A 23,891-nucleotide genomic window follows, 5' to 3' on the forward strand; every position below is an offset into this window, starting at 1 on the left:
TCATCATTGTTATACTGTTTTCTGCTTTTTCAGTATCAATTTAAAATAAAGATGGATAATAAGTAAAAGATGTGTTAGTCTTCCAAAGAAGAGAAGTTTCGTCTGCATAACATAGGAGTAGTTGAGGATTAAAGAATATACCCCTCCCCCTTTCTTCGGAAAACAAATTTTATGGCAAATCTGCAACAGAACAGGTTACCTGAAAACACAACAAATGAAGCAAAACAGTTTGCTCTATGTTTAGTTGCTTATGGCACATAATGAAGAGAGACACGTGCATTTGACAAATACCAAATTTCCTCTCCAGTAGAAAAACTTGTGTTTGTCTTCTTTTAAACTGTATGAAAGCCTACTCACACAAGAACGCAACAGAGGGAATAGCAAAAAAACTTGCATCATCATTATGGTAGGTGTTGTCGTCATCATCACCATTATCATCATCATCGTCACGGTGACACCTCCTTGAAAATTTTCTGGATCCGCCCCTGATACCTGTGTCTCCACTAACATGATGAAAAAAATTAGTGTGGTGGGCATGTATAGTGGCAATAATTTTTTTTTGTTAACATTTGACTGGTTTCTACTAGAGATTCAGCCTGACTTTAATAATGCTTGATTAAAAATGACAGAAAAATCTTTAGGACAGACACTAAAAATTAGGGTCTAGTCAGTTGGGTTAGGGGAAACACAGGTATTTATTTAGCCTCATAATGGACAGTACTGAAATTTCATACCTACGATTGGCAGACAGTTTTTTTCTCTTTTTTTTGTTTACTACACCTGTCCTTAATATTACCAAATTAATGACATTTCATCATATCTTTAGAATTATTTTAAACAAAAAGTCAGCATTGTGCAATTGTAATTTTTTTTTTAAGATAATTATCTTAAGTTAAAACTAATTTGTGTGAGGTCAAATTTCACAATTTTGTGTCTGCTTTATGCATTTTTATGTGTTTGGAGGTGTTCAGTTGTGTTTGGTGGTATAAAGACCAATCCTTATATGACAGATAAATGACAGGATAATTTTTACCATGTCCCACTTGTAATAAGAATAATAATTGTCTTTATTTAATGAGGGTAAACTCAATTAATTAGAAAAACTAGTCTCCCTGGAGGTCCTCAACACACAATTACACACTCACACAATACTACTAAAGAATATGCAGATTATACAAATGATATACAATATAGAACAATTATAGATTAAACATGTACATATTAAAAGACATATACATTTGTATATGTGACCGTCATACAAATCCTGGATTATTAAGCAAATATTTAAAAATTCATCATTACAAAAGACTTGTCTGCAGTCTTTTTTATTCTTCTATTTTCCCTTTGTTTTCCACAGGAATAAGAATGGAGGTTTTGTGACATCCTCAAAGGCTGTGCTAGATACAGTAGCTGACTTTGAATACACTACTAATTCCAAGTTCAGTGTATTCAAACAGGAAAATCTGTATGGAAAGAAGAACATTTAGGTATGTATTTTCATGGAATATCAAACTGAACATGACATGATGCTTTGTTATGATCTCATTACACAATTCCAAAGGCTCTGAAGACAGTTAGGGCATGGTTGATTAAACCTGTTTTGCTAGCATGCACTAAAATTATGGTCAATAAGTAGGCAAATTTCCAAAAGTTTTTGATTGGTTTGTATTGGAGACGCATTCAGATATTAATACAATGTCCAAAATGGGCTAAAAAATTTCAAAAGTAGGCACTAACAGTCAGGGTCACTTGAAACACAGTTAATTCTAGATATTCTGCGACAGGAAAATTATACTTTTATAACCTGCCGCAGAAAGTAAGATCACAGCTAGAAGGGAGTGTTTGATAAGTTTTGATATGGGACTTTATGTTTTTTGGAAATACTCGCCACATATTGCTCTTTCTCATTTCTGGAATTCTCATTTAGTCAATACACACAATAAGAACACCTATGCAAAATTATCAGGTCAGGATATAGTACAATATGAAGTTACAGGTGAAAATGAAGTTCTCAGAGCAGGAACAAAGTCATATCTTGCCCTCACATTTATATTCATTTTTATCTTTTAGATTTACAAAAGATATCGCATTTCGAGGTGCGTTGGGTTGACTGCCAGAACAATGCCAAACCAGCATCTATCTTGATAATATTGATCTCAAAGTTGAAGGATGTACTTAAGTGAGACTGGGTAAAATTTAAAATTATCAGGGACTAAAATTATGTTCAATAAATCAAAAGAGAATTAGTACATAAATAAAATAAAATAAAATATTGATAGGTAATGGAACTCATGTTCGATACATTTGATTGAAACATAGGTTTTCAGTTTTCTGTGCCTTTTACTTTATAATTGCCTTATGGTTTTGTGGGTCTAGAATGATTAGAAAAAAATCAAAGAGAGGATAACAATTTGTGAAATGGCTTTGAATGAGCTATTGAAGTGTTTAACATGGAGAAAAATAATGCTTTATGGGGCAAAACATTTATAACCCTGTATCAAAGGGAAAATCCGAAGAAGTTCGAACTTCAACAAAACCATCAACTAAGCACATCCTTTAAGCTAACTGGTTATCTTAAATTTGCAGCTTTTTAGTTGATACATAATAAATAACTTCGGGTCATGTAACATATGGTAAAAAATGATATACCTGAATGAAGACCAAATAAATTCAATATTTAGCAAATTTAGTTATTGTCATATACTTATATCATGTATATATAGAATAAAGGACTTTTTGTTTCTGATACTGACTCTATCACAGAAAATATCTGGTGAGCCCGGATGGCGAGCCTGGATGGCGAGCCTGATATTTTACTGTGATAAAGACAGTAACAGAAACAAAAAGTCCTTTATTCTTTTTATCAGTAATTTCAAAAAATCTAAGAATCACACAAAGAATAACCATAAAAATAGTGAACTATTTGTCACGTCGGTGAATGACAGCGGACTACACTTTATGTCATGAATTGTATGATGTCACTCTAATTTTCTGTCAGTACAGTAAACATGGCGTGTTGTCTTTTCTGTGTGGAATTGCAGGGAAACGGAAGAATTCTTGAAACAGATTTATAGACATTGCCAAAATACAGGTAGGTTTTTTGTTAAATCGTTCGATTCGCTCGCATATTTTTACCTCTATAGTTGTCCCTTTCCACGATCACGAACCATGCATTGTTGCACTGTTTTGGATATATAATATTATGAGAATCTCTTATTAGGCCTTCTCTCAATGATTCTAAACTTTCATAGCTTGTCTGTTCTTTTTTCAAGGAAAATCTTTAACAGAGCGTTGTTTTAGGTGGGGTCCCCCTTGTTTTCTTTTTGGTGTTTTATAATTGGAAGTTATTTTTTATTTGTATTTTAGTATAAGTATGTTATATTTCAAAAGAAATATTTTATTATTTTTATCCCTAGTTTCATTCCAGTGTTTTCGTGTTGACCTTTCTGGTTACTGTCTGTGTGTAACGTTTAAATTCAGACTGTTACACCCTACAGTTATTGGGCAGGTTTAATAAAAACATCAGTGGAAAATTGCGAAGATTTATAGAAAATAAGACTCGACAGCGAGACGTTAAACGGAGATATTTTTGAGTATTTGAAAAAATTCAGAAATTTCAAGTGCGTATTATTGGAATTAAGGCTCGTGCAATTTCCTAAATGAAATGAAAGGCGAATTTTTGCGCGATGCGCTGACCCATGTGTGTTACTGTACTGACCTGATAATTTTTTGTATAAGGTCAGTCCACTGATACTGACAATATCAGTCAGTAAACATCAAAGGAAAATTGCTTAAATTACCGATAAATGGAATATAACTAGTATCTGAGTAGACCATTTTTTATAAATCACTTTGGTTTTATTTACTGAGACCGAAAAAAAAATTAAAAATCAATTAACAAAATGCATTGGATGAACAATTTCCTTAAAATCTTATGACTGCAATGGCAATTGTAAAATGAACTAGATAACATAATGTATTGTAAGATGATTTGAATATGATATACATTGTTGTAATTGCCGAAGTAATATATATATCAACATTTTAAATCTTGGGATCTGGTCTCCCACCATTCATTGAAGATCCACAGGTCGCCTTAGGCTGTTGATTTTCCATTCCTGGTCGAGTGGTTGTCTCTTTGACATATTCCACATTTCCATTCTTTTTTATATAGCTTATATTACATATTCTAGGCTGGCTGTTTAATACAACAAGTGGAGGAAGGAGTTAAGAAATATATTCACACCACTGTCTTCGAGCAGAATGTCACAAGCACCAAAGAAATGAGACTACTAGTAGAAATGTACATCAGAAATAGCTTTCTTGGTGGAAACATTCCTCCAAAAACCAACAAGAGGTTCTGGCCGTCCATCAAAGATTTGCAAAACCACATTGTGTTTGCTTTGAAGAAGCAAAGAAATAGTACTCTTGATCAGGTACGGGTACATTTTTATTGCATGTTGACAAAATGACTTTTGATGTACAGAGTAATATGTTTTGTTTTATAATCGTGTACTTGGAACATGGTTGATTAGATTGAAAATATAGTATGGAAATGGAAAGATGATTGCATACATTAGTCACTCCATATGGAAAGATTCCCACTATTGTATTTAATTTTGCTTTTTTACTTGTAGATGTGGAATGAATTAGAAAGCACTCAAAAGGACAACAATAGACTGTTTGCCACAGAATTTTGTAATTCATATGAAAAGGTAAAAAATATTTTATCATTCTTTCACAAATTAAGAAAAAACAGATTTGTATATGGGATTGAACTATCAAGGCCATTGGTACCCTGTTGCAGTACTTTTCATACAACTGCAAATATTTTAATGTCTTTTAACATTTTCGAGTTACATGGGGTCAAAGTTTTCTGTGTTTTGAAAGGCTATATATATTTTTTGGTGTCTGATTGTATTGAATTTTTTTTTTGCAATACGATCCTCTTTACATAGACCTGATGAAATTTGCCAACACCTTTTCTCTATATAAAGATATGGAATTCAACAAATGCAACTGCATGATACCGTAGATAATGAAAATGAAAATCAGTGGTTACTACCAAACCTTTAGTTAGAGTGAACACACACTTCTTAAGCTATGATATATCAAAATAAAAAGAGATAATATTCGTATTCATTGTATACATATTATATAGTTTTATTCATATAATTCAGATTCAATGAGGCCAGGAGGAAGATAACAAAAAAATAGCACCTTCTTTCCAAATGAATCCGAAGGCATTTCACCCCAGGTAAGGTATGATGTGTAGTAAACAGCATGACATTTGAGTCTGTCTTAGCTTCAGGCCTATTATATCCCTTTTGAGAAAAAGTTATTTTGAAATTGTCCTATCAATTCAGATTAGTAGGTTATGAAAATGTAACACTTTCTTGTTGTGGGTGTATCACACAAATTTTACTACTTATTTTACTAATTGTTATTAATGGTGACACTTTTTTTGCCCTTTAAAAGTAAGTGTATTTTTTTGTCCCTACCAAGTATCACATTGTATGTCTGTCTGTCTGTTCATCAGCAATATCATTGTCATATGATTACTCAAGTTTGCCCAGACTAATGTCACAACATTAAATACTGCTAGGGCAAGCTCCCTTTCGATTTTCGTGCAATTTCTACTTTTTGTTTTTTGAGATAATAGACGGACCAGCAGGGTCCTTCATGACAGTGTCATATTTTTAGTTTTAAATACTTGTGTTAGCTGTCTATTTTCCAAATATTATATTTATCAATACATATATGTGTTAATCTTCTCCCTCCCAGGATATAGAAGATGAGGTTCAGCTTTTTGGAGTTGTTGTCCATTATGGAAGGGGAATCACAAGGGGTCATTATTATTCCTACGTGAAGTTTGGACAACACTGGTTCAGTATAGATGACATGAAGTTATTTCATTTTTCTTACTCATTTAAATCATTTATTGTGTGTTTTTTTTTTAATTATTTTTCCATTTTATAGCATAAAGTTTTCTAATATGACACGTAAAGATGGTTTTTGCAAACCAAACACTATAGATAACAGCAAATATATAGTAAATCAGAAAGTATAAGAGATGTGTATATTGAAGTTTGTATTTTATTTCCTTGGTAGATTCAAGCAGCTTCCAAAAATATCAGTGTCCAACATTCATATCATTTCAAAAACAAATGTGTAGGTCAGTATCTAGGACAAACTAATTCCACTTTATTGCACAGTTTTTGCAAGTTATCAGTGCAACATTTGATATTCCTATATTAGAACTTTTTAGATTAAACATTATATCATGCTCTTATTTCATCTTAAAATATTCCAAAATGAAATATTCACTGGCAAACAATGTACATGTGCAAAAGATAGTTGTTGTAATTAGACAACGGCATTATTCATATAGCTATTCACAAGATGTCATATTTATATAATGTTTAATGAAAATTAAAAAAAAAATATTCTACTTGTCCTCTTTACAATTACAGTCAGCATTAACGATGTTTTTTTTCTTTTTTTTTTAATTACAGATAAGCAGTGTTGAGGAGGATGATGTCAAAATAGGATCAGAAGAGTCCTACATTTTATTTTATAAAACATTGTAAATAGTTATTATTGTAACAAAGTTGCTGAGGGTATATAGGTTTTTACCCATCAGTGTGTCATAGCATGTTGTTGCCTGGATAGTGCTTTCATTTCATGTCATATTTCCTTCAAACTTTGGCAAGTAGTTTGTAATAAGAAAAGCTTGGATGCGATTGTTTTTTGTCTAGCCTGAGACTTTTGTATCATAAGAGTAGGACTAGGGTATTACAATGGTGTGACTAGGGTGGTAGAGTGAAAAGAAGGTCTTACATGTATAGTGAAGCCATATTTAATGATTATTTTATTGTTTTACTGTAGATATGTACTCCTTTGTATCATACAAGTAGGACTAGGGTGTTATTATAGTGTGACTAGGATGCTAGAGTAAAGAGGAGTTTTTACATGTATAATGAAGCCATAATTTATGATTATGTTATTGTTATAATGTAGATATATACTATATAACAATATCAATTTTTTGATAATTTTAAGCAATGAATATATTTAAAGGACTGGAATTATTGTAGTATTTTTCATCTCTATGTACATTGTAATGTTAATCCTTGATCCTGAACTTTATTTATTATTATGGATAGAAGGATTTCTATGATTATTGAAGTATTCATTTCTCTTCTATTTGGATATATGTATTACTTAATGAAATAAATGAGATAGTAAAGATTTTTTGACTTCCATATCTTTTTATATTAACTATAGATCATCTAATACATCGTGTGTCAAAAGTGCTACGTAAATCCACCATTCTGAGCATGTGTCAAACATGAATTAAAAGTCCACATTGGTCCACAATAAATTTCCTAACAAGTGTAATGTACTCAATGTGTATTCAAGAGGGAAAGTCTACGAAAACAAACAAAGCCGAAAAAAAAGCTCCACCATAACAAATTAGTAGAAAAACTGGAAGATAACTCATATTCCTAACTTGGCACAGGCATTTCCCAATAGAAAATGGTGGGATAAACCTAGTTTTATGATGCGTCAACCCTTCCACTTCTATGTAAGTTGTCTATGGTCTATACCTTCACAAGAGCAAAATCAATAACAGGTCAGGAAAAAACATTGATCAAATAGCCACCGAAATCAGTATAATTCCAGGCAAATCTTGTATGATTTGTGAAACTGTAACTGATTATTTATCTATAAGGTCTCGGTATCTACCAATGATTTATTTTTTTAGAAAAAGAATGAAACATTTATTGTGAAAACTTTAGCTAGTCAAATTTTGGCTCAGACATTGATGACGTTTCACGGATTCCGGGTAGCTGCTACAAGCTCTTGCATACTATAGCAGTTGAGAACCGATACCCCATAAGCAGGTGAAATTGGTATATCAACATGTTGTGTACACTCTCACAATCCATTCATGAACTACTCTGTTTAGAATTTTTAAATGAGATGGGGAAAATTTATAATTTAAAAACTGAAGTCATCATGTTTTAATGCTGATCACTGTGGTTGTATCAGGGTGCACAAGGGGAAGCACTTTTTGTATTCACTTGCTTGTGTTAGTAACCATATGCATATGTTGCATTTTATCAGATCCATTCTTTTTCAGCATAATATAAATGAATTATGGATTATAAATCATTCAACACTGAATCCTAACTTCATGCTTCAATCATAGCCACATAAAATTAAAAATTCTAAACAGAGTAGTTCATGAATGGATCGTAAGAGTACACAACATCTTAAAATGGATATGATGTGGATGAACTCAACTAAATAATGTTTAAAAATGTCTGAAAATCTGGTTATGATATGAAAAAAGGAACACATAAGGATTATGTCAAGGAGACAACATTCCATCAATACTACATCTTATCATCGGATAAGGTGTATCAAATAAAGAATAAAAAGGTGACAATCACATGCCTGTGACCATAATTCCTGACTTGGGACAGGCGCAAAATACGGTGGGGTAAAACCCTCCCCTTAAGTAAGTATGGTCAAAGACAAAACCAATCCATAGGAAAATTACTTCAACAACAATTGAAAGTAACAAGAAAGACAAACAAATGAGGTACAAATCAAGAGTGCTTACAGTTACTGAAAGCAAGCTCATGACACAAATACGGGTGACAAAATCATCATGTCATCCAATACAAAAATTGTATCAGTCAAAAAACTTACTAACGGATTTCGTATAGCAACTTCATAAACTGTATTGATTGAGCATGATGTTGTGCAATGCCTTAAGGGAAAACGAAATAATTTAATTATTTATGTAAAGATCTAATAAGTGGATCAATATTTTCTCTGTCCATATCTGCAGATAAAAAAATATTCATTGCAAAATAGTCAGCAAAAAAAGCCTGTTGCCCATCATTACAATGTATACTGAGTTTTATTTGATGATATCAAGGAATAAAAATAGGGAGTATATCAGAGAAAATAATATAAAAAGGATTAAGTGTGAATGAAGGCTTTGTTGCCATGAAAAACATTTTAAATATATTTAAAAATAGAATTCATAAAACAACAAAATAAAAAGAATGGAAATGAGGAATATGAGCGTACGATTTGATCCCAGTTTTTACGGCCTGGCGTACGGTACGCTGCACCATGCGTACCAAAAACCCAAATGAATCCAGCGTGCTAAAAAGTAAAATGGGGGTTGGTACCCCCAGAAATCAAACCAATGTAACTATTTTTATGTAAGATAACAGTTTGTGATTAAACTAATCTTGCAATTCATAGGCGGATCCAAGGGGGCGAGCCCCCCTTACGCCGGAAAATTTTTTTAAATTCCTAGGAATTTTGGGGAAAATTTGACTCCGGTCCCCCTTTTTTGAACTGAAAATTATGGGTAAGCCTCTCCCCTTTTTATTTAGCCGAGGGTACGCCACTGCAATTCTAAGTTGGAAATCTATTACAATTATTTCTATTGATTTTCGAGATATATTTTAATCTATAAATAGCAACATTTTTTTCGTATTACTTATTTTTAGAAGCGGTTACGATGGCGGAGGCGTTAGTAAGACACGGACCAAGTTCGGATAATTTATCCGACAGGGTGTGAGGTTACAGACCACCAATTCAACCAATGAGCATTTGGAACGTACGCAAAAATAGTCCTACGCAGAAATTACCCCTGTTCCTCATAGTGCTGTGAAAAAAGTTCTCATCTTATTTAAAAGATTTAAACAGTTTCTGAAAGGAAAAACATTTCTGTACATTTTATAGGTGCGTTTTGCTTCTTGTGATGTGAAGCCTAATCTCCATAATGATTTTTAAATATACCCCTATCTTGTGAAAACACTGGGATTTCCCATGCTATTTATAGACCCTTCACTTCCGGTGACCAGTACTGCACTGCAAGTCTGCTAACCCCACATGCCATTCTGAGGATTGTGAGCTGACATATGTAGAATCATGCTGATATATAGTCCTCTGCAGGTAAAAGTTAAGGTAAAGTCCAGAGAAGCCATTGAATATTGTGAAATTAGCATAGAAGCCTATGGAAAGTGGAATTAGTGGTTTTTAGCCTGTGAGTAGGGTGTTAAACATAGCGTACCGCTTTCGTCAATCTAATTAAAAGCCGATCTCGCGACTCCCGGTTTTCTGTAAAATTTAGGTTACAGACCACCAATTCAACCAATGAGCATTTGGAACGTACGCAAAAATAGTCCTACGCAGAAATTACCCCTGTTCCTCATAGTGCTGTGAAAAAAGTTCTCATCTTATTTAAAAGATTTAAACAGTTTCTGAAAGGAAAAACATTTCTGTACATTTTATAGGTGCGTTTTGCTTCTTGTGATGTGAAGCCTAATCTCCATAATGATTTTTAAATATACCCCTATCTTGTGAAAACACTGGGATTTCCCATGCTATTTATAGACCCTTCACTTCCGGTGACCAGTACTGCACTGCAAGTCTGCTAACCCCACATGCCATTCTGAGGATTGTGAGCTGACATATGTAGAATCATGCTGATATATAGTCCTCTGCAGGTAAAAGTTAAGGTAAAGTCCAGAGAAGCCATTGAATATTGTGAAATTAGCATAGAAGCCTATGGAAAGTGGAATTAGTGGTTTTTAGCCTGTGAGTAGGGTGTTAAACATAGCGTACCGCTTTCGTCAATCTAATTAAAAGCCGATCTCGCGACTCCCGGTTTTCTGTAAAATTTAGGTTACAGACCACCAATTCAACCAATGAGCATTTGGAACGTACACAAAAATAGTCCTACGCAGAAATTACCCCTGTTCCTCATAGTGCTGTGAAAAAAGTTCTCATCTTATTTAAAAGATTTAAACAGTTTCTGAAAGGAAAAACATTTCTGTACATTTTATAGGTGCGTTTTGCTTCTTGTGATGTGAAGCCTAATCTCCATAATGATTTTTAAATATACCCCTATCTTGTGAAAACACTGGGATTTCCCATGCTATTTATAGACCCTTCACTTCCGGTGACCAGTACTGCACTGCAAGTCTGCTAACCCCACATGCCATTCTGAGGATTGTGAGCTGACATATGTAGAATCATGCTGATATATAGTCCTCTGCAGGTAAAAGTTAAGGTAAAGTCCAGAGAAGCCATTGAATATTGTGAAATTAGCATAGAAGCCTATGGAAAGTGGAATTAGTGGTTTTTAGCCTGTGAGTAGGGTGTTAAACATAGCGTACCGCTTTCGTCAATCTAATTAAAAGCCGATCTCGCGACTCCCGGTTTTCTGTAAAATTTAGGTTACAGACCACCAATTCAACCAATGAGCATTTGGAACGTACACAAAAATAGTCCTACGCAGAAATTACCCCTGTTCCTCATAGTGCTGTGAAAAAAGTTCTCATCTTATTTAAAAGATTTAAACAGTTTCTGAAAGGAAAAACATTTCTGTACATTTTATAGGTGCGTTTTGCTTCTTGTGATGTGAAGCCTAATCTCCATAATGATTTTTAAATATACCCCTATCTTGTGAAAACACTGGGATTTCCCATGCTATTTATAGACCCTTCACTTCCGGTGACCAGTACTGCACTGCAAGTCTGCTAACCCCACATGCCATTCTGAGGATTGTGAGCTGACATATGTAGAATCATGCTGATATATAGTCCTCTGCAGGTAAAAGTTAAGGTAAAGTCCAGAGAAGCCATTGAATATTGTGAAATTAGCATAGAAGCCTATGGAAAGTGGAATTAGTGGTTTTTAGCCTGTGAGTAGGGTGTTAAACATAGCGTACCGCTTTCGTCAATCTAATTAAAAGCCGATCTCGCGACTCCCGGTTTTCTGTAAAATTTAGGTTACAGACCACCAATTCAACCAATGAGCATTTGGAACGTACACAAAAATAGTCCTACGCAGAAATTACCCCTGTTCCTCATAGTGCTGTGAAAAAAGTTCTCATCTTATTTAAAAGATTTAAACAGTTTCTGAAAGGAAAAACATTTCTGTACATTTTATAGGTGCGTTTTGCTTCTTGTGATGTGAAGCCTAATCTCCATAATGATTTTTAAATATACCCCTATCTTGTGAAAACACTGGGATTTCCCATGCTATTTATAGACCCTTCACTTCCGGTGACCAGTACTGCACTGCAAGTCTGCTAACCCCACATGCCATTCTGAGGATTGTGAGCTGACATATGTAGAATCATGCTGATATATAGTCCTCTGCAGGTAAAAGTTAAGGTAAAGTCCAGAGAAGCCATTGAATATTGTGAAATTAGCATAGAAGCCTATGGAAAGTGGAATTAGTGGTTTTTAGCCTGTGAGTAGGGTGTTAAACATAGCGTACCGCTTTCGTCAATCTAATTAAAAGCCGATCTCGCGACTCCCGGTTTTCTGTAAAATTTAGGTTACAGACCACCAATTCAACCAATGAGCATTTGGAACGTACACAAAAATAGTCCTACGCAGAAATTACCCCTGTTCCTCATAGTGCTGTGAAAAAAGTTCTCATCTTATTTAAAAGATTTAAACAGTTTCTGAAAGGAAAAACATTTCTGTACATTTTATAGGTGCGTTTTGCTTCTTGTGATGTGAAGCCTAATCTCCATAATGATTTTTAAATATACCCCTATCTTGTGAAAACACTGGGATTTCCCATGCTATTTATAGACCCTTCACTTCCGGTGACCAGTACTGCACTGCAAGTCTGCTAACCCCACATGCCATTCTGAGGATTGTGAGCTGACATATGTAGAATCATGCTGATATATAGTCCTCTGCAGGTAAAAGTTAAGGTAAAGTCCAGAGAAGCCATTGAATATTGTGAAATTAGCATAGAAGCCTATGGAAAGTGGAATTAGTGGTTTTTAGCCTGTGAGTAGGGTGTTAAACATAGCGTACCGCTTTCGTCAATCTAATTAAAAGCCGATCTCGCGACTCCCGGTTTTCTGTAAAATTTAGGTTACAGACCACCAATTCAACCAATGAGCATTTGGAACGTACACAAAAATAGTCCTACGCAGAAATTACCCCTGTTCCTCATAGTGCTGTGAAAAAAGTTCTCATCTTATTTAAAAGATTTAAACAGTTTCTGAAAGGAAAAACATTTCTGTACATTTTATAGGTGCGTTTTGCTTCTTGTGATGTGAAGCCTAATCTCCATAATGATTTTTAAATATACCCCTATCTTGTGAAAACACTGGGATTTCCCATGCTATTTATAGACCCTTCACTTCCGGTGACCAGTACTGCACTGCAAGTCTGCTAACCCCACATGCCATTCTGAGGATTGTGAGCTGACATATGTAGAATCATGCTGATATATAGTCCTCTGCAGGTAAAAGTTAAGGTAAAGTCCAGAGAAGCCATTGAATATTGTGAAATTAGCATAGAAGCCTATGGAAAGTGGAATTAGTGGTTTTTAGCCTGTGAGTAGGGTGTTAAACATAGCGTACCGCTTTCGTCAATCTAATTAAAAGCCGATCTCGCGACTCCCGGTTTTCTGTAAAATTTAGGTTACAGACCACCAATTCAACCAATGAGCATTTGGAACGTACGCAAAAATAGTCCTACGCAGAAATTACCCCTGTTCCTCATAGTGCTGTGAAAAAAGTTCTCATCTTATTTAAAAGATTTAAACAGTTTCTGAAAGGAAAAACATTTCTGTACATTTTATAGGTGCGTTTTGCTTCTTGTGATGTGAAGCCTAATCTCCATAATGATTTTTAAATATACCCCTATCTTGTGAAAACACTGGGATTTCCCATGCTATTTATAGACCCTTCACTTCCGGTGACCAGTACTGCACTGCAAGTCTGCTAACCCCACATGCCATTCTGAGGATTGTGAGCTGACATATGTAGAATCATGCTGATATATAGTCCTCTGCAGGTAAAAGTTAAGGTAAAGTCCAGAGAAGCCATTGAATATTGTGAAATTAGCATAGAAGCCTATGGAAAGTGGAATTAGTGGTTTTTAGCCTGTGAGTAGGGTGTTAAACATAGCGTACCGCTTTCGTCAATCTAATTAAAAGCCGATCTCGCGACTCCCGGTTTTCTGTAAAATTTAGGTTACAGACCACCAATTCAACCAATGAGCATTTGGAACGTACACAAAAATAGTCCTACGCAGAAATTACCCCTGTTCCTCATAGTGCTGTGAAAAAAGTTCTCATCTTATTTAAAAGATTTAAACAGTTTCTGAAAGGAAAAACATTTCTGTACATTTTATAGGTGCGTTTTGCTTCTTGTGATGTGAAGCCTAATCTCCATAATGATTTTTAAATATACCCCTATCTTGTGAAAACACTGGGATTTCCCATGCTATTTATAGACCCTTCACTTCCGGTGACCAGTACTGCACTGCAAGTCTGCTAACCCCACATGCCATTCTGAGGATTGTGAGCTGACATATGTAGAATCATGCTGATATATAGTCCTCTGCAGGTAAAAGTTAAGGTAAAGTCCAGAGAAGCCATTGAATATTGTGAAATTAGCATAGAAGCCTATGGAAAGTGGAATTAGTGGTTTTTAGCCTGTGAGTAGGGTGTTAAACATAGCGTACCGCTTTCGTCAATCTAATTAAAAGCCGATCTCGCGACTCCCGGTTTTCTGTAAAATTTAGGTTACAGACCACCAATTCAACCAATGAGCATTTGGAACGTACACAAAAATAGTCCTACGCAGAAATTACCCCTGTTCCTCATAGTGCTGTGAAAAAAGTTCTCATCTTATTTAAAAGATTTAAACAGTTTCTGAAAGGAAAAACATTTCTGTACATTTTATAGGTGCGTTTTGCTTCTTGTGATGTGAAGCCTAATCTCCATAATGATTTTTAAATATACCCCTATCTTGTGAAAACACTGGGATTTCCCATGCTATTTATAGACCCTTCACTTCCGGTGACCAGTACTGCACTGCAAGTCTGCTAACCCCACATGCCATTCTGAGGATTGTGAGCTGACATATGTAGAATCATGCTGATATATAGTCCTCTGCAGGTAAAAGTTAAGGTAAAGTCCAGAGAAGCCATTGAATATTGTGAAATTAGCATAGAAGCCTATGGAAAGTGGAATTAGTGGTTTTTAGCCTGTGAGTAGGGTGTTAAACATAGCGTACCGCTTTCGTCAATCTAATTAAAAGCCGATCTCGCGACTCCCGGTTTTCTGTAAAATTTAGGTTACAGACCACCAATTCAACCAATGAGCATTTGGAACGTACACAAAAATAGTCCTACGCAGAAATTACCCCTGTTCCTCATAGTGCTGTGAAAAAAGTTCTCATCTTATTTAAAAGATTTAAACAGTTTCTGAAAGGAAAAACATTTCTGTACATTTTATAGGTGCGTTTTGCTTCTTGTGATGTGAAGCCTAATCTCCATAATGATTTTTAAATATACCCCTATCTTGTGAAAACACTGGGATTTCCCATGCTATTTATAGACCCTTCACTTCCGGTGACCAGTACTGCACTGCAAGTCTGCTAACCCCACATGCCATTCTGAGGATTGTGAGCTGACATATGTAGAATCATGCTGATATATAGTCCTCTGCAGGTAAAAGTTAAGGTAAAGTCCAGAGAAGCCATTGAATATTGTGAAATTAGCATAGAAGCCTATGGAAAGTGGAATTAGTGGTTTTTAGCCTGTGAGTAGGGTGTTAAACATAGCGTACCGCTTTCGTCAATCTAATTAAAAGCCGATCTCGCGACTCCCGGTTTTCTGTAAAATTTAGGTTACAGACCACCAATTCAACCAATGAGCATTTGGAACGTACACAAAAATAGTCCTACGCAGAAATTACCCCTGTTCCTCATAGTGCTGTGAAAAAAGTTCTCATCTTATTTAAAAGATTTAAACAGTTTCTGAAAGGAAAAACATTTCTGTACATTTTATAGGTGCGTTTTGCTTCTTGTGATGTGAAGCCTAATCTCCATAATGATTTTTAAATATACCCCTATCTTGTGAAAACACTGGGATTTCCCATGCTATTTATAGACCCTTCACTTCCGGTGACCAGTACTGCACTGCAAGTCTGCTAACCCCACATGCCATTCTGAGGATTGTGAGCTGACATATGTAGAATCATGCTGATATATAGTCCTCTGCAGGTAAAAGTTAAGGTAAAGTCCAGAGAAGCCATTGAATATTGTGAAATTAGCATAGAAGCCTATGGAAAGTGGAATTAGTGGTTTTTAGCCTGTGAGTAGGGTGTTAAACATAGCGTACCGCTTTCGTCAATCTAATTAAAAGCCGATCTCGCGACTCCCGGTTTTCTGTAAAATTTAGGTTACAGACCACCAATTCAACCAATGAGCATTTGGAACGTACACAAAAATAGTCCTACGCAGAAATTACCCCTGTTCCTCATAGTGCTGTGAAAAAAGTTCTCATCTTATTTAAAAGATTTAAACAGTTTCTGAAAGGAAAAACATTTCTGTACATTTTATAGGTGCGTTTTGCTTCTTGTGATGTGAAGCCTAATCTCCATAATGATTTTTAAATATACCCCTATCTTGTGAAAACACTGGGATTTCCCATGCTATTTATAGACCCTTCACTTCCGGTGACCAGTACTGCACTGCAAGTCTGCTAACCCCACATGCCATTCTGAGGATTGTGAGCTGACATATGTAGAATCATGCTGATATATAGTCCTCTGCAGGTAAAAGTTAAGGTAAAGTCCAGAGAAGCCATTGAATATTGTGAAATTAGCATAGAAGCCTATGGAAAGTGGAATTAGTGGTTTTTAGCCTGTGAGTAGGGTGTTAAACATAGCGTACCGCTTTCGTCAATCTAATTAAAAGCCGATCTCGCGACTCCCGGTTTTCTGTAAAATTTAGGTTACAGACCACCAATTCAACCAATGAGCATTTGGAACGTACACAAAAATAGTCCTACGCAGAAATTACCCCTGTTCCTCATAGTGCTGTGAAAAAAGTTCTCATCTTATTTAAAAGATTTAAACAGTTTCTGAAAGGAAAAACATTTCTGTACATTTTATAGGTGCGTTTTGCTTCTTGTGATGTGAAGCCTAATCTCCATAATGATTTTTAAATATACCCCTATCTTGTGAAAACACTGGGATTTCCCATGCTATTTATAGACCCTTCACTTCCGGTGACCAGTACTGCACTGCAAGTCTGCTAACCCCACATGCCATTCTGAGGATTGTGAGCTGACATATGTAGAATCATGCTGATATATAGTCCTCTGCAGGTAAAAGTTAAGGTAAAGTCCAGAGAAGCCATTGAATATTGTGAAATTAGCATAGAAGCCTATGGAAAGTGGAATTAGTGGTTTTTAGCCTGTGAGTAGGGTGTTAAACATAGCGTACCGCTTTCGTCAATCTAATTAAAAGCCGATCTCGCGACTCCCGGTTTTCTGTAAAATTTAGGTTACAGACCACCAATTCAACCAATGAGCATTTGGAACGTACACAAAAATAGTCCTACGCAGAAATTACCCCTGTTCCTCATAGTGCTGTGAAAAAAGTTCTCATCTTATTTAAAAGATTTAAACAGTTTCTGAAAGGAAAAACATTTCTGTACATTTTATAGGTGCGTTTTGCTTCTTGTGATGTGAAGCCTAATCTCCATAATGATTTTTAAATATACCCCTATCTTGTGAAAACACTGGGATTTCCCATGCTATTTATAGACCCTTCACTTCCGGTGACCAGTACTGCACTGCAAGTCTGCTAACCCCACATGCCATTCTGAGGATTGTGAGCTGACATATGTAGAATCATGCTGATATATAGTCCTCTGCAGGTAAAAGTTAAGGTAAAGTCCAGAGAAGCCATTGAATATTGTGAAATTAGCATAGAAGCCTATGGAAAGTGGAATTAGTGGTTTTTAGCCTGTGAGTAGGGTGTTAAACATAGCGTACCGCTTTCGTCAATCTAATTAAAAGCCGATCTCGCGACTCCCGGTTTTCTGTAAAATTTAGGTTACAGACCACCAATTCAACCAATGAGCATTTGGAACGTACACAAAAATAGTCCTACGCAGAAATTACCCCTGTTCCTCATAGTGCTGTGAAAAAAGTTCTCATCTTATTTAAAAGATTTAAACAGTTTCTGAAAGGAAAAACATTTCTGTACATTTTATAGGTGCGTTTTGCTTCTTGTGATGTGAAGCCTAATCTCCATAATGATTTTTAAATATACCCCTATCTTGTGAAAACACTGGGATTTCCCATGCTATTTATAGACCCTTCACTTCCGGTGACCAGTACTGCACTGCAAGTCTGCTAACCCCACATGCCATTCTGAGGATTGTGAGCTGACATATGTAGAATCATGCTGATATATAGTCCTCTGCAGGTAAAAGTTAAGGTAAAGTCCAGAGAAGCCATTGAATATTGTGAAATTAGCATAGAAGCCTATGGAAAGTGGAATTAGTGGTTTTTAGCCTGTGAGTAGGGTGTTAAACATAGCGTACCGCTTTCGTCAATCTAATTAAAAGCCGATCTCGCGACTCCCGGTTTTCTGTAAAATTTAGGTTACAGACCACCAATTCAACCAATGAGCATTTGGAACGTACACAAAAATAGTCCTACGCAGAAATTACCCCTGTTCCTCATAGTGCTGTGAAAAAAGTTCTCATCTTATTTAAAAGATTTAAACAGTTTCTGAAAGGAAAAACATTTCTGTACATTTTATAGGTGCGTTTTGCTTCTTGTGATGTGAAGCCTAATCTCCATAATGATTTTTAAATATACCCCTATCTTGTGAAAACACTGGGATTTCCCATGCTATTTATAGACCCTTCACTTCCGGTGACCAGTACTGCACTGCAAGTCTGCTAACCCCACATGCCATTCTGAGGATTGTGAGCTGACATATGTAGAATCATGCTGATATATAGTCCTCTGCAGGTAAAAGTTAAGGTAAAGTCCAGAGAAGCCATTGAATATTGTGAAATTAGCATAGAAGCCTATGGAAAGTGGAATTAGTGGTTTTTAGCCTGTGAGTAGGGTGTTAAACATAGCGTACCGCTTTCGTCAATCTAATTAAAAGCCGATCTCGCGACTCCCGGTTTTCTGTAAAATTTAGGTTACAGACCACCAATTCAACCAATGAGCATTTGGAACGTACACAAAAATAGTCCTACGCAGAAATTACCCCTGTTCCTCATAGTGCTGTGAAAAAAGTTCTCATCTTATTTAAAAGATTTAAACAGTTTCTGAAAGGAAAAACATTTCTGTACATTTTATAGGTGCGTTTTGCTTCTTGTGATGTGAAGCCTAATCTCCATAATGATTTTTAAATATACCCCTATCTTGTGAAAACACTGGGATTTCCCATGCTATTTATAGACCCTTCACTTCCGGTGACCAGTACTGCACTGCAAGTCTGCTAACCCCACATGCCATTCTGAGGATTGTGAGCTGACATATGTAGAATCATGCTGATATATAGTCCTCTGCAGGTAAAAGTTAAGGTAAAGTCCAGAGAAGCCATTGAATATTGTGAAATTAGCATAGAAGCCTATGGAAAGTGGAATTAGTGGTTTTTAGCCTGTGAGTAGGGTGTTAAACATAGCGTACCGCTTTCGTCAATCTAATTAAAAGCCGATCTCGCGACTCCCGGTTTTCTGTAAAATTTAGGTTACAGACCACCAATTCAACCAATGAGCATTTGGAACGTACACAAAAATAGTCCTACGCAGAAATTACCCCTGTTCCTCATAGTGCTGTGAAAAAAGTTCTCATCTTATTTAAAAGATTTAAACAGTTTCTGAAAGGAAAAACATTTCTGTACATTTTATAGGTGCGTTTTGCTTCTTGTGATGTGAAGCCTAATCTCCATAATGATTTTTAAATATACCCCTATCTTGTGAAAACACTGGGATTTCCCATGCTATTTATAGACCCTTCACTTCCGGTGACCAGTACTGCACTGCAAGTCTGCTAACCCCACATGCCATTCTGAGGATTGTGAGCTGACATATGTAGAATCATGCTGATATATAGTCCTCTGCAGGTAAAAGTTAAGGTAAAGTCCAGAGAAGCCATTGAATATTGTGAAATTAGCATAGAAGCCTATGGAAAGTGGAATTAGTGGTTTTTAGCCTGTGAGTAGGGTGTTAAACATAGCGTACCGCTTTCGTCAATCTAATTAAAAGCCGATCTCGCGACTCCCGGTTTTCTGTAAAATTTAGGTTACAGACCACCAATTCAACCAATGAGCATTTGGAACGTACACAAAAATAGTCCTACGCAGAAATTACCCCTGTTCCTCATAGTGCTGTGAAAAAAGTTCTCATCTTATTTAAAAGATTTAAACAGTTTCTGAAAGGAAAAACATTTCTGTACATTTTATAGGTGCGTTTTGCTTCTTGTGATGTGAAGCCTAATCTCCATAATGATTTTTAAATATACCCCTATCTTGTGAAAACACTGGGATTTCCCATGCTATTTATAGACCCTTCACTTCCGGTGACCAGTACTGCACTGCAAGTCTGCTAACCCCACATGCCATTCTGAGGATTGTGAGCTGACATATGTAGAATCATGCTGATATATAGTCCTCTGCAGGTAAAAGTTAAGGTAAAGTCCAGAGAAGCCATTGAATATTGTGAAATTAGCATAGAAGCCTATGGAAAGTGGAATTAGTGGTTTTTAGCCTGTGAGTAGGGTGTTAAACATAGCGTACCGCTTTCGTCAATCTAATTAAAAGCCGATCTCGCGACTCCCGGTTTTCTGTAAAATTTAGGTTACAGACCACCAATTCAACCAATGAGCATTTGGAACGTACACAAAAATAGTCCTACGCAGAAATTACCCCTGTTCCTCATAGTGCTGTGAAAAAAGTTCTCATCTTATTTAAAAGATTTAAACAGTTTCTGAAAGGAAAAACATTTCTGTACATTTTATAGGTGCGTTTTGCTTCTTGTGATGTGAAGCCTAATCTCCATAATGATTTTTAAATATACCCCTATCTTGTGAAAACACTGGGATTTCCCATGCTATTTATAGACCCTTCACTTCCGGTGACCAGTACTGCACTGCAAGTCTGCTAACCCCACATGCCATTCTGAGGATTGTGAGCTGACATATGTAGAATCATGCTGATATATAGTCCTCTGCAGGTAAAAGTTAAGGTAAAGTCCAGAGAAGCCATTGAATATTGTGAAATTAGCATAGAAGCCTATGGAAAGTGGAATTAGTGGTTTTTAGCCTGTGAGTAGGGTGTTAAACATAGCGTACCGCTTTCGTCAATCTAATTAAAAGCCGATCTCGCGACTCCCGGTTTTCTGTAAAATTTAGGTTACAGACCACCAATTCAACCAATGAGCATTTGGAACGTACACAAAAATAGTCCTACGCAGAAATTACCCCTGTTCCTCATAGTGCTGTGAAAAAAGTTCTCATCTTATTTAAAAGATTTAAACAGTTTCTGAAAGGAAAAACATTTCTGTACATTTTATAGGTGCGTTTTGCTTCTTGTGATGTGAAGCCTAATCTCCATAATGATTTTTAAATATACCCCTATCTTGTGAAAACACTGGGATTTCCCATGCTATTTATAGACCCTTCACTTCCGGTGACCAGTACTGCACTGCAAGTCTGCTAACCCCACATGCCATTCTGAGGATTGTGAGCTGACATATGTAGAATCATGCTGATATATAGTCCTCTGCAGGTAAAAGTTAAGGTAAAGTCCAGAGAAGCCATTGAATATTGTGAAATTAGCATAGAAGCCTATGGAAAGTGGAATTAGTGGTTTTTAGCCTGTGAGTAGGGTGTTAAACATAGCGTACCGCTTTCGTCAATCTAATTAAAAGCCGATCTCGCGACTCCCGGTTTTCTGTAAAATTTAGGTTACAGACCACCAATTCAACCAATGAGCATTTGGAACGTACACAAAAATAGTCCTACGCAGAAATTACCCCTGTTCCTCATAGTGCTGTGAAAAAAGTTCTCATCTTATTTAAAAGATTTAAACAGTTTCTGAAAGGAAAAACATTTCTGTACATTTTATAGGTGCGTTTTGCTTCTTGTGATGTGAAGCCTAATCTCCATAATGATTTTTAAATATACCCCTATCTTGTGAAAACACTGGGATTTCCCATGCTATTTATAGACCCTTCACTTCCGGTGACCAGTACTGCACTGCAAGTCTGCTAACCCCACATGCCATTCTGAGGATTGTGAGCTGACATATGTAGAATCATGCTGATATATAGTCCTCTGCAGGTAAAAGTTAAGGTAAAGTCCAGAGAAGCCATTGAATATTGTGAAATTAGCATAGAAGCCTATGGAAAGTGGAATTAGTGGTTTTTAGCCTGTGAGTAGGGTGTTAAACATAGCGTACCGCTTTCGTCAATCTAATTAAAAGCCGATCTCGCGACTCCCGGTTTTCTGTAAAATTTAGGTTACAGACCACCAATTCAACCAATGAGCATTTGGAACGTACACAAAAATAGTCCTACGCAGAAATTACCCCTGTTCCTCATAGTGCTGTGAAAAAAGTTCTCATCTTATTTAAAAGATTTAAACAGTTTCTGAAAGGAAAAACATTTCTGTACATTTTATAGGTGCGTTTTGCTTCTTGTGATGTGAAGCCTAATCTCCATAATGATTTTTAAATATACCCCTATCTTGTGAAAACACTGGGATTTCCCATGCTATTTATAGACCCTTCACTTCCGGTGACCAGTACTGCACTGCAAGTCTGCTAACCCCACATGCCATTCTGAGGATTGTGAGCTGACATATGTAGAATCATGCTGATATATAGTCCTCTGCAGGTAAAAGTTAAGGTAAAGTCCAGAGAAGCCATTGAATATTGTGAAATTAGCATAGAAGCCTATGGAAAGTGGAATTAGTGGTTTTTAGCGTGTGAGTAGGGTGTTAAACATAGCGTACCGCTTTCGTCAATCTAATTAAAAGCCGATCTCGCGACTCCCGGTTTTCTGTAAAATTTAGGTTACAGACCACCAATTCAACCAATGAGCATTTGGAACGTACACAAAAATAGTCCTACGCAGAAATTACCCCTGTTCCTCATAGTGCTGTGAAAAAAGTTCTCATCTTATTTAAAAGATTTAAACAGTTTCTGAAAGGAAAAACATTTCTGTACATTTTATAGGTGCGTTTTGCTTCTTGTGATGTGAAGCCTAATCTCCATAATGATTTTTAAATATACCCCTATCTTGTGAAAACACTGGGATTTCCCATGCTATTTATAGACCCTTCACTTCCGGTGACCAGTACTGCACTGCAAGTCTGCTAACCCCACATGCCATTCTGAGGATTGTGAGCTGACATATGTAGAATCATGCTGATATATAGTCCTCTGCAGGTAAAAGTTAAGGTAAAGTCCAGAGAAGCCATTGAATATTGTGAAATTAGCATAGAAGCCTATGGAAAGTGGAATTAGTGGTTTTTAGCCTGTGAGTAGGGTGTTAAACATAGCGTACCGCTTTCGTCAATCTAATTAAAAGCCGATCTCGCGACTCCCGGTTTTCTGTAAAATTTAGGTTACAGACCACCAATTCAACCAATGAGCATTTGGAACGTACACAAAAATAGTCCTACGCAGAAATTACCCCTGTTCCTCATAGTGCTGTGAAAAAAGTTCTCATCTTATTTAAAAGATTTAAACAGTTTCTGAAAGGAAAAACATTTCTGTACATTTTATAGGTGCGTTTTGCTTCTTGTGATGTGAAGCCTAATCTCCATAATGATTTTTAAATATACCCCTATCTTGTGAAAACACTGGGATTTCCCATGCTATTTATAGACCCTTCACTTCCGGTGACCAGTACTGCACTGCAAGTCTGCTAACCCCACATGCCATTCTGAGGATTGTGAGCTGACATATGTAGAATCATGCTGATATATAGTCCTCTGCAGGTAAAAGTTAAGGTAAAGTCCAGAGAAGCCATTGAATATTGTGAAATTAGCATA

The 23,891-nt window shown here is 36.1% G+C and overlaps 1 protein-coding gene across 1 annotated transcript; it reads left to right on the forward strand.

Moving 5' to 3' along the window:
* Positions 1-341: 341 nt before the first annotated feature.
* LOC148597600 (uncharacterized) lies at positions 342-5,910 on the forward strand. Its single transcript, XM_088563052.1, has 8 exons — positions 342-406; positions 1,358-1,479; positions 2,062-2,179; positions 3,067-3,091; positions 4,194-4,436; positions 4,638-4,715; positions 5,181-5,257; positions 5,785-5,910. Exons 1-7 carry the CDS (start codon positions 342-344, stop codon positions 5,187-5,189), a joined length of 660 nt encoding a protein of 219 aa, XP_088419178.1. The 3' UTR covers positions 5,190-5,257; positions 5,785-5,910.
* Positions 5,911-23,891: the final 17,981 nt, after the last annotated feature.

This window comes from Perna viridis, chromosome 15 (genome assembly GCF_037379345.1).
Source record: "Perna viridis isolate PV_CMFRI_1.1 ecotype Kerala chromosome 15, ASM3737934v1, whole genome shotgun sequence".
In the NCBI taxonomy this organism is placed as follows: domain Eukaryota; kingdom Metazoa; phylum Mollusca; class Bivalvia; order Mytilida; family Mytilidae; genus Perna; species Perna viridis.